General features: G+C 39.6%; 1 protein-coding gene across 8 annotated transcripts in view; it reads right to left on the bottom strand.

Annotated features, from left to right (window-relative positions):
- Positions 1-910: 910 nt before the first annotated feature.
- LOC149141933 (uncharacterized) overlaps positions 911-12,150 on the bottom strand; it is a 446,950-nt gene continuing 435,710 nt past the window's right edge. For 6 of the 8 annotated variants that reach the window (XM_089446268.1, XM_089446272.1, XM_089446267.1 and 3 more), the window contains 2 exons: positions 1,811-1,918; positions 911-1,703 (listed from right to left, as the gene is read on the bottom strand). In XM_089446268.1, coding sequence (XP_089302394.1) covers positions 1,551-1,703; positions 1,811-1,918 — 261 coding nt within the window. In that variant the 3' untranslated portion in view covers positions 911-1,550. The remainder of the gene's footprint in view (positions 1,704-1,810; positions 1,919-12,150) is intronic. The other 2 variants (XM_089446274.1, XM_089446275.1) reach the window with 1 other exon arrangement.

Below are 12,150 nucleotides of genomic sequence, written 5' to 3'. Positions count from 1 at the left end.
GTTAAAATTTGCATTAATGTTGACATTTACTTCATCTGTATTTTACTTTCATTAAATTTAAGAATTAATATTAAAAAAGTTAAACGCAATTCCTAAAATGAGGACTCTCTTTTGTTGGAGGTAGGAGTGGCATGGGCACAGGGGTTGCACCTTTTAGGGGTTTTCAGCAGCTGCTTCACTTAAGAAACAATCCAAAACTGGCTCAAGGTCTAAACTGGACCAGAGAAACTCCAAGACAGTCTAAATCAGAATCACCCAGTTTTGACTACTAATCTTTTAATAAAGTATATTTTTTTCTCAATGCATCCTCTTCATGTCAAACAATGGAACACTGCTAATTCCACATATTACTGAATATCTTCTTCTAAAAGGAGATCATCTAAAACGTTTAACTTTTTTTACCCATTGTTCATTAATTCAGTATAATATTTCTCTGAGAAGCCATTCATTTGAGGCAGGATTCTGTTAAGATGTCAACTAAAGCCTGTTTTCGTTTTTGATGTTCATCCACACAATTGTCTTTAAAGGATCTTATAAATGATTATTCTTGATTAATCCAACGAATATGTTGAGAATACCATCAGTTCAATATAATTTATCCGCAAACAAAGCCAAGGAAATCCATTGCTACTAAGTTAAAGGAAATCCAGGAACATGTGGAGTATACCTATATGTTGAAAAATGGGGAGAGAGTATATTGACAACTGGGAACATTCATCTTGTAACAAATATCATGGGAAAATGCATCTGGAAAGAGCTCACTCTAAGTAAGATGGTGAGAGAAGAAAAAAGAATTTATTGCATCCATATACATAATACATCCAAAAGAATCTTAATCCAAAATCATGGCTAGTCATAAACCACCAAAATACAGATACAGTTACACGAGAGATTTTCTGAAGAAAACAAATGTCCAGTGGCAAATAATTTTTGCCTAAATTCTCAATTCATTTAAACTTCAAAGACTTGACAATATCAATGATGAGATGCTTTCAATTATCCTGGAAAATACAAAGCCACATAGATCTTTAGCGATATCATCTAGACTCTAGAGAGAATTTACTGTACACCAAACTTGTTACAAAAGGAATTTAGTAGCACATATTTCAATGTGTGCATAAAATCATCAAAATTTAGAGGATGTTGGATAAGATGACCTTTCCAGCTTTCACCTTATGTTAGTGCTTTCCAGCCATATGCCTTGGGCAGGTTATATGTGCTTTGAAGCACATTGACACTCCTATATATACAATTCAATCAATGAGAAAAAATAGATGTTCACTTCACTGTTATGAGAGTTCATATTCTGGAATAAGACCACATTCCACGTTCTTCAATCATTTCCCTCTAGACATACAAAAGTTATGTCCTTTCCACCACTTAATCTTACCAAACATTAGATCCCACTTCATTGCAAACCAGCAATTTTGACATCCCGTCTTTCAAGCCACCACACAGGCATCTATAAAAATGGTGAAGGTGCTTCTTCAAAATGGATTTTAAAGAATTGATAGGAACATCCTGTACCATATCCTCAATAAACTTTGCTTTCACTCCAAGTCCTCTAGAACTACTGGAAGTGAACCATTATCCATAGTATCCTGAATGCTTTTTTCTGCTTCTTTGAAATGCTTCTCAAGCAAGATTCTAATTGAATCTCTCAAATGTGAAGCTTCAGCAGGTTGGAACCACTTTCTACCAAACTGCAGAAAACAAGAAAGTCCCAAAACAAATAAACATACCACATATTAAAACAACTTGAACAACATTGGCTATGAAACCACCTCCCATAAGCATAGTTCTTCCTTACCCTATCCAAATTTGTCTTTCTTAGTCTTGGCGGGGCTACTTCAATGAAACGTTGCATGAAGAAAAGAACAAACAAACCACAATCGTAATCATTTTCCTGCTGAGGTACCTGGTGAAATAAAAATTGCAAAGAACTATCATATAATATAGTATTGTTTCAACGCTACCATTTTAAGAGGTATCCTTTTCCTTGTGCAAAGCAACTAATTACATGGGCAGGTCCCACCACAAAAAATACGAGTTACAGATATATATATATATATATATATATATACAAACAGATGCTGCATCAACCCTGAACAAATAACTACTGTACAAGAGATTATTGAATTTTCATCAACACAGAAACAAAATATGACATTCAATACAAGATTTGTGTCAGGCAAGATTCAGGTATGCTGCAACTCGTTATTGAAATTGTGTGCATCATATTAAGAAAGCTTGGTATGTGAGATTTTAGAGTCAATTGGCCCAAAATAAAGAACTGCAATCAACTGATACAAAGAATGGATTCTTCCACAAAAGAACAATTTCATTTATTTTGAACAACCAATATAGTTAATCTTGATGACTAATCTCAGAGAAAAACATTACTTTAAAATCTTATATCCGTTTTACTGCACACATATAGACAGATCAGCTCACAATAAAGAGACAAGAAAATCAGATACATTTGGAAATATCAGTGACCATAGAGAAGAATATGAAAACAGAAAAATTCCTGAACATAAACTGTCATTGTTTACTTTGAATCCATAAATATCTGTCTAATTCTCTCAATGAACAGCCATTTTATTCTATCGTAGACTTTACCAGAGTCAAACAGAGCATGAAAACCTGCTTCTTCACAAACTTATGAAAACCAGAAGCAGATCAGAATGGGTTTGCCCATAAATTACAAAACAGACCTGATTCAACTGAAAAAATGGATATAAAAGCTGGTCAAATAAAAACTACACAAATTTCAACTAAAAAGAATTCTTGTATATAAATTTCAATCCGAACCATTAAACACCATGCAAAGTTTTCTCATTTATATTATATTGCATTTAAGGGTGCAATTAGCAAAATTACATCAAGATATGCATTTCGAGATGCATATAATTGAAGTTTTGGGAGAAAATGCATCACTTTCAGGGTCTAAAGAGTCTCTAGAGTCCAAAAATCATCATACTCATGTCAACAGTCAAATTATTACATAGCATCCTCTGCATGGGTATCCTCAGACTCTCAAATCAATGCCCTGAAGGGTTCAACACCAACACCAATGCCACTCAGTGTTTCCAACGTGTGGAACAAAGCATGGTGTGGGAGTGGGAACATAGACTCTTGTATGAGCACCATTATCTAAAAAAATGGAAGTATGAATAGTCCCAGGAATGTTTTACATACAGTATACATTTTTATGCATATACATTAAAAACAACACTCAAGAACACCAAACTAGTTGCAGAAAATAGGAAAAATACATAGTTTTGCTACTTATCAATAAATACTACAATATTATTAAGTTAGAAATGCCATCTGCAGTGGACTAATCATTAGAACATCAACCATTTTTAGTACACACTTCTGTGCAGATAACTTACAATGTTTTAAACCAGATTATAGGAAGCAGACTGAAGTAAATTGTAGTTGCTACAATACGTCTCTGTAGAAGTGTTCACAGCCTATGAAAGAACCCATCTCACCAAACGCTGTGACTGTTAGGTAGAACATCAATGAATAGTCAATACCTTTAACTTAGAGTGATGGTCCTCTCATTTATTATTTTTCTGGAACAACAATTCTGAAAGCTCTTCTCCAATCCTAGCAGAAACCATTCCCTAGGGCCTTCAACACCATTTAATTACCTACCAGATGATCTCATTCCTACTGGTCTGGACACTGCATAGAAAGACAATAATAAATTTGCATGCTTTCTTTTGTGTCAGACAGGAGCATTCGAGTAATGTTGATTGTTCCTGGGGAACATATTCAGTCTACTTAAAAACTCTTTGTCGATCACTAAACTAAACACAATATTGAGATAGTAGGCAAGGAATTTCTCTTTTCCTCTTTCAAATGTCATTAGTGGTTACAAGCATGTAATTTCATCAATACATATTTGAGAGCTCAGAATCTGCAGATTTCAACTGAAAGTAACCAAAATGTGTCAGAAACTAGGTGGAAACTGATGGGCCATGCTCAAGGTGAGCCCCTTCCAGAGTTTCCTCTCACAATAAGAGCCGTGATCACTTGTAAGTTTGTAACGCGTAGCTATGCAGTTTTTCAGATCAACACATCACATTATCTTAAATGATATGGCACACCACATCACATTGTCCTTTTTCACAATTGATTACAGTCTATATGTATGTTTGCAAATACGGTTTTCTTTCTCGGAAATAAAGTCTCCATAGCATTGGCTCGTCCATGTTTTGGCTATTTATCCTCTATAGTGGACTATGGAATATTTATGACTAGAGCAAAAGTAGAGCAACACAAGGGTGTTTTAGAGCACGCAGGAAGTACCACAAGAGCATTTGAAAAGCATCCAATAAGCACCATGTGAATTTCCCAGGAGCTACAAGAGCATCATCAAAGTGAAGTGTGAAGTTGTGTTGGAATTTCCATGCACCCTAGGTCAGGTCTATGCCCTAGCTAGGAACACAAATACACTAGAGATACAAATCTTTAAACAACTTTGCACAGCAGAATCTAACAGCAATGGAATTAATAACAGTACACAAGAATTGTGACCCAAAACATGTTCTTATCAATCCAATAAGAAAAACATAGGGCTCCTGTACCAGGGATCATGGCCCTTTACAATCCATATACAAATACTAATATACAATAAAATACAAGTCTTTCCTTTGACTGATACCATTAGGGTTGAGGCCTAGTCCATCAGGTTCTCATCTGCCCATAAAAACAAAGAATAAATAATTGTACTCACTTATTGTTGCTGTCCTCGGCAACCAGCCCTTTCAGTCCTCAAGGTCTGCTCGTTAGACCTCTGTTCTACTACTGTTCTTCAGTAGACTCCTCCTTTAGCTTACTGAACTATACCAGCCACTGTTCAATCCTCCTTAGCAGCCACTTTCCTTGCTGTCAACAGCCTCGGTCTGCTTCCCTTGGGTTATGTTCATCACTTTCTAAGCCTGTGTAGGCCTCAGCCTACTTTCCAGCCACAGTCCAGCCCTCAACTATGGCTCGTACCTGTGTTTTAAGCCTGCAGCCCCTCCTTCCTTTACCAGCGGACAACTTCAGCAGGTCCCTGAGGCCCTCGGCCTTCCTATACAGCCCTGCGGCTCTTCTGCTGGTCCTTGGCCTCTCTAGGTTAGCTTCGGCCAGCACTCTTCCACCTTGGCCCTCCAAGAAAGGTCCTACACAAGGTCTGCAGCTCCTTCCTCCTTGGCTGCAGATCCTTCCCAGCACTTCTAACAGACCTTAAACCTCCCTTCTCTTGGCTCAGCCTCCCACTAGCTGTTCCTAGCTGCCCACTAGGCCTCCTCTTCCGTGCTGAGGTTAGGTCACATTAGCCTCCTTTCTACACAAGATAAAAATGTCCTTCTCCACTTGCGATTAGCCTCTCCTTTGGCTCCATATTTATACTTTTCCATTAGGTGACTTAGGAGCCCGCTTTACCCTTCAAGAGACCCCACTCAATGCTTTTAAACCAGGACGATCTAACTCTGACTCGGCCTAGTTGACCGGGTCATACCCCTACCCAAACCGACTCGACCAATTAACAGATCCGGCAGACAGCTTGGCAACGGGAAAAAAAGGCGGGCTGGGTGTTTGAGGAATCCAAAGTGAGGCAGTTAAACAATTTCTCTTATCTTGACATTAACTTGTGATGTTTATTATTATTATTATTATTATTTGTTCTTTTCGAATTATATTTTCTTATCATCAAGACTAATGCCAAACAAATAAAAGGAGAACACAAGATGTAGGCACACTGCCAGGGCAAAACCCCACTCTAGGGGAAAACCCAGTCAAAATTCTTCCTTCAGTAGATTCAAGATGAGACGACCAAGACCCTTACAACCTAGACTACAGACTCCCTCCATCAAGTCATCCTTGTTTGATCTTCTTCAATTTGTCATCCATGTCATTGTGTGAGCACCGAGTCCTTGTCACTGAGAGGGTACCAAATTCTTGTCTTTGTGGCAACACTGAAGCCTTATCACTGTCATAGCATCAAGACCTTGTACTGAGGTCTGAACCTAATTCACTGAGATAGCACCGAGATCTCATCACTGTAATTATATTGAGATCTCACCACTGTAGATGCACCGAGACCCCATCACTATAATGCACCGAGACCTCCTCATGATTTCATCACTGTAAAAATACCGAGATCTTCACCACTGTAATTACACTGAGACCTGTGATAACATGGCACCGAAATCCTTTACTGAAATTTCACCAAGACTGTGGCACTGTGGTGAGACTTCATCTTTATGTTTGCATCGAAATATGATAGCACTGAAATAGCAACGACACTGTAATAGCACCGAAACCGTCCACTTTGATCACCGAAAACATCTCTGAAATTTGAGCTTTTGCTCTGTGCAGAATGTGAGTTTCTAGGCTTGTTTATATACTTGTTCCTTCTTGAAATGGGCCGACATGACTTCATCAACAGTTTTGTCTTTATTTAATATTAGGCCGCCATGATTTCGCTTGAACAAAGTCGTCATGATGATGATCTATTTGAAGCCGACATAAGGAGACGTGATGCAGGAGTCTAATAAACAAATTGACTTTGACCCAGATAAATAATCCTAAAGTCTACAATGGAGGCTTGACCTATGACAATTGACGCAAGCATGAAATCTATGCTTTAACAAGTCAATTAAAATAATAATAAAATTATTTTTTCTTTTCTTTTGACAAATGTATTACATTTTAACTTCAAGTACAATTATGAAGACCGAACCTAGTTACATTCTTCAACATTGGGTGGACTTGAAATCAATTTTTTTGTTTTGTTTAACTAATTCCTAGCCCCTCTACTCCTCTCCCACACCTATAAAAGTGACCAAACGCCTTCATATTTATTCACAACTATCTCATTACATTTGTGAGGAGTTTTTGAGCAATTGGAGTTGGTTTTTGGAGCAGCATTGAGGAGGCTACAGGTATATTTTTTCACTTCTCAAATCTGCCCTTGTTTTTTTTTTCTTTTCTCAGATCTCGAAATTGAAATGAGTAAATTTTCTAGAAAAAATTAAGAGTTGTTTTCTTTTCTTTTCATTTTCAGACTTTTGCCCTTTCATTTCCAATTCCAATTATCAGAAAATGGCTTCTAGAGTGAAAGACATTGCTTGGGCATATGTTGAGATGATTGACAACGAAATGTATTGCAAATTTTGTCATAAAAAATTAAGGGAGACAAAGGGGGCATTCATAGGCTGAAACAACACTTGGCTGGTATTAGAGGCCAAATTGTTCCATGTGCAGCATCACTAGAGCAAATTGGGGAAATTAGAAAGGAGTTGCGAGAAATTTTTGAGAAGTTTGAGGAAGACAATGCTAGGCAAAAAGCAATAGAGGCTGAAATAGGGAGGAAGTGTGAAAATTCTATCACTGCAACAACTGATTTATTTTACCTACTTATTTCCCAATAAGTTATTTATGAAAATCTTTCAGTAAACATTGAAATAAACTCAGCTGCAGATATCACATCATAATACATAAACAAACACATGCACAAGAATTAACACATCGACACAAATATTTTGGACAATCAGTCCCCGGAAAAACCCAATGTGGGAAAACCAGTGCAGCAAGGGAGGATTTTATTATTCAACAATTCTTCAGTACAACCGGGTGCCAAACTGGCTTACCCAAAAGAGAGAAAATTCTTCAGCACTTCTCCCACTCCCAGCGTCAGCCTGGTTGACCTATGCGTAGCTCCTAGACCCTCTACGTCAGCCCCTGCCTCCTTGTGTCAGCACTGGGCCTCTTTGCGTCACCCACATAGGCCCTCCAATGATTGCGCAGTCTGTTGCCTCTGCATCTGCCTCACCAACCTCTGCGTTGTTCCCCTGGTGTTGTTCTCGACTCTCTGTTCTGTACTTGTTGCCTCTTGTTGCTCTCCAGACCACTTGTTCAAATTTCTCAGCTAACCCCGCTCGAGAAATCGAACTAACTAGTCTCCCTCAGTGTGTTCTCCAACTGACCCTCAAGCCTCTTCTTATACTTTTCGTGTTGGTCCTTCAATGGCTGAGATTAAATCTCTAATCAACGGCTAAGATTAGATTTGGCTTGATCCATGACTTTTGGAACCTTCTATCCCAGTTTTATATTAATACCCATTAATATTTTATTTTTCCTAAGTTTAGACTTAGGAACTCCATTAAAATATTAATTATTTTAATATCTCCCAAGCCGGTTAGAATCTGCCCAAACCATTCTGGGTCTTGGAGATCTCATGTGCTTTTACCTCTCTATCAATTTTCAACGCTAGTGCATATCTGATGCTACCCCAAATCAACACTCCCTCTTAGCGAGGACTGTGCTCTAGTAATACTCCATACTGAGCATTACTTTGATCATACGGCATCGGTACCTATGTTGATGCTAAGCCTACCTGCCCATCATCCTCTGCACTGCTGCATCTTGTACTGATGCCCATGGCTCTATCGCTACCACTGCTACATCTATACTGCAACTCCCTCTGCATCCACGTTGTTGCTGGTCCATCTTCCCAACACTGCATCTACACCGCAACTCCCTCTACATCCATGTTGTTGTTGGTCCTTCTTCCCACCACTGCATCTGCACTACAAACTCCTTCTCATCTTGTTGCATCATGCTATTGCTGACTGCTACTGCACTGCAACATAATACCCATTTCTGCTATTGAAATGGATTCTTTATCATCCCCATCTTCTCCCTCAAATAATCAAACTTGGTTCTTCCAAGGGCCTTGGTAAGGATGTCTGCCACCTATTCTCCTATAGGAATGTAGCTCAACTATACAGCTCCTTGTTGGACACAGTCTCTGACAAAGTGACACCGGATATCAATATACTTTGACCGACAGTGAAACATTGGATTCTCAGAGAGGTTGATGCAACTCTGATTATCAAACATGATCCTGGTCGCCTCCATCTTTCTTCTGAATAAGTTCACAAGCAGTTTTCTAATCCATATGGCCTCGCACGAAGTTGTGCTTGCGGGCATATATTCTTCCTCTGCTGAGCTCAGAGCCTCGGATTTTTGTTTCCTACTGCACCAAGAGGTCATTCCTGATACAATGCTGGAACATTACCCAGAGGTACTTTTCCAATCCATTGAACTTCCTGCCCAATCTGCATCAGTAAATCCACTCAATCTGATATCCTTACTCCTGGTGTACAAGAGTCCATAATTGACTGTTCCCTATAAATATCTGAGAACATGTTTGGTTGCTGCCCAGTGCGCCCTCTTCGACTCCACCATGAACAGACTGAGGGTGTTGATAGCATAGCAAATGTCTAGTCTGGTATTGACTAGATACATCAGGGACCCTATGAGTTGCTTGTATAAGGTGGGATCAACGTCCTTGTCTTCTGATGCATCAATCTTCTTCCAATTGGTGATCATTGGAGTAGCCATGGGCCTACAATCCTTCATCCTGAATCTCTTCAAGACTTTTGTAGCATATCTCCCTTGCCCAAGGAAGATGTCCCGCTTTTGCTGCCAAACTTCCAAACCCAGGAAATAATGCATTCGTCCCAAATCCTTCATGTCAAATTTTGTGGCTAGATTCTTCTTGCAGTCCTCGATGAGCCTGGATGATCCTATCAAGAAGAGATCATCCACATACAATACTCAGATTAGAGGCTCATTCTCTACAACCAGATGGTAGAGATTTGGATTTGCGTCACTCTTGACAAATCCCATTTTCTGCAAGTAGCCATCGATTCGACCATACCTTGCTCTAAGCGCCTGTTTCAGCCCATACAAGGCTTTCTTCAATCTACATACATGAGACTTCTTCTGATGTGTCTCAAAGCCCTCTAGTTGTTCAATGTATACCTCTTCTTCTATCACTCTGTTCAGAAATGTCGTTTTGACATCCATCTTATGGATCTCCCACCCATCTGTGCTGCAAGAGATATCACGGTTCTAATAGATGTATACCTGGCTACCGGGGAAAAGGTCTCTTTGTCGTCAATTCCTTCCTTCTAAGTATACCCCTTAGCCACAAACCTGGCTTTGTATTTCTCAACATTGTCGTCTGCAGTGTATTTGATCTTGTAGATCCATCTCGAACCTACCATTGATCTGTCTTAAGGCCTTGGCACTACCTCCTAGACATCGTTTACCATTATGGAGTTGTACTCCTCTACCATCGCATCCAGCCAAAACTGATGTTGGGCTGCCTCCTGAAAGTTGGCAGCCTCCCCATCCTGAGCTACTAATGCCTGATATCTATCTGGTTGTTTTCGCTCCTTCTTATTATTCCTTGGTGCACCGATGAAGTCCTCTGCTTCTCGGAGAATCTGACGAGGTTCCCTGCTCGTTCTTCCTCTGCCAGTAGGTGCTTCTATTAGCTCCTCATCCTGTGATTCTTCTTGACCCAAGGAAGAATTCTTTTCTTTCGTTGGTTAAAGAGGTTTGACCAACAGTTCCTCTTTTGACTGCTCCTTGGAAGGCATTTCTCGATATTTTCTGAAGGCCCTGTCCTCCATGAACTTCACATCTCGTCGAACTACTACCTTCCTGCTCCCTGGAAGATAGATTCTGTATGCCTTAGCGTTCTCGCTATATCCCACTAGATATCCTTTCTCTGCAGTTTGATCCAGCTTCTTCCTCTTTTCTTCGAGTATGTGGCAATATGCTAAGCTCCCAAATATCCTGAAATGATTGACTTCAGGCATCTTCCTTGTGAAGACTTTCGGAGGCCCTGTCCTCCATGAACTTCACATCTCGTCAAACTACTATCTTCTTGTTCCTTGGAAGATAGATTTTGTATGCCTTAGTGTTCTCGCTATATCCCACTAGATATCCTTTCTTTGCAGTTTGATCTAGCTTCTTACTCTTTTCTTCGAGTATGCGGCAATATGCTAAGCTCCCAAATGTCCTGAAATGACTGACTTCAGGCGTCTTCCCTGTGAAGAATTTCTCTGGAGTAATCTTGCCCAATGCCTGATGAGGAGTTCTATTCTGAACATAGACTGTTGTGTTGCATGCTTCTGCCCACAGGAATTTTGGCATACCCTAATCATACGTCAAGGCCCTAGCTGCTTCTACAATAGTCTTGTTCTTTCTTTCTGCTACTCTATTCTGCTCTAGATTGTATGAAGTTGTCCACTCTCTTTTGATGCCCTCCTTGGCACAAAAATCAGTGAAGTCCTTATCGACATACTCTCCACCATTATCTGAGCGCAAAATTTTATTTTCTTCCCAGTCAGATTCTCCACCAAAGCCTTGAACTCTTTGAATCGATAGAAAACCTCGTCCTTGGTTTTCAGAAAATAAATCCAAGTTTTCCTTGTGAGGTCATCAATGAAGGTAAGGAAGTACTCGGCACCACTAAGAGCTTTAGTGGACATGGGTCCACAAATTTCTAAGTGTATCAATCCTAGTACACTCCTGGCCCTGTTTTTACTTCTAGGAAATGTTGTTTTGGCATACTTTCCTAGAGCACATCTCTGCATACATCATTTCATTCCGTACTAAGATCTGGAACTCCTGTTACAGTGCTCCTGAGCATTCTCAGAGCCCCATGGTGCAAATGTCCCATTTTTTTGTGCCATAGTTTGTTCAAATCCTTGTCTCCATCACTGCCTATTAGTGCCATTGGTGATTCTAGTTGTAGTCTGTACAACCTGTTACTTTTGATCCCAATCTGCACTTTCTTTTTCCAGCTTGAGTGTTTGACATATAGTTTCTCCTTGATGAAAAAAAACATCATAGCCTTTGCCTTGAAGTTTCAACACAAAAAGTAAGTTCATCCCCAATCCTAGTACATGCAACACATTGGTTAGCACGGAACCGCTCTCCCATTTCTATTTGAAAAACTATGGTACCCCTCCCTACTGGAGTACATTTTGCTTTGTTCCCCACGGTGATCTGAAAGTTCATCTTCTCCTCCCGATAATCCAAGAAACATTCCTAGATTCTCGTCATATGCCAAGAGGCCCCATTGTCTATATACCATACCTCTAATGATGCAGAGTTAGTCACACAAGCCACTTCTTCTTCCAACCTGGAAGCCAACATAGAGAAATCGAAATCACTTTCTCTTGTACAATTTTCTGAAAATCTGTGCGAGTCCCCTGACATAGATGCCTCTATATCATGGTCTCGACCCATAATTGATTTTCCCTTCCTGTTTTTGATTACTTGCTC

The sequence above is a fragment of the Pinus tabuliformis genome, chromosome X (genome assembly GCF_031772625.1).
Source record: "Pinus tabuliformis cultivar Carrire ecotype Pingquan chromosome X, CPIR1, whole genome shotgun sequence".
Taxonomy (NCBI): domain Eukaryota; kingdom Viridiplantae; phylum Streptophyta; class Pinopsida; order Pinales; family Pinaceae; genus Pinus; species Pinus tabuliformis.
Note: the sequence above shows the minus strand (reverse complement) of the source record. Positions and strands in the feature narration are given on the sequence as shown.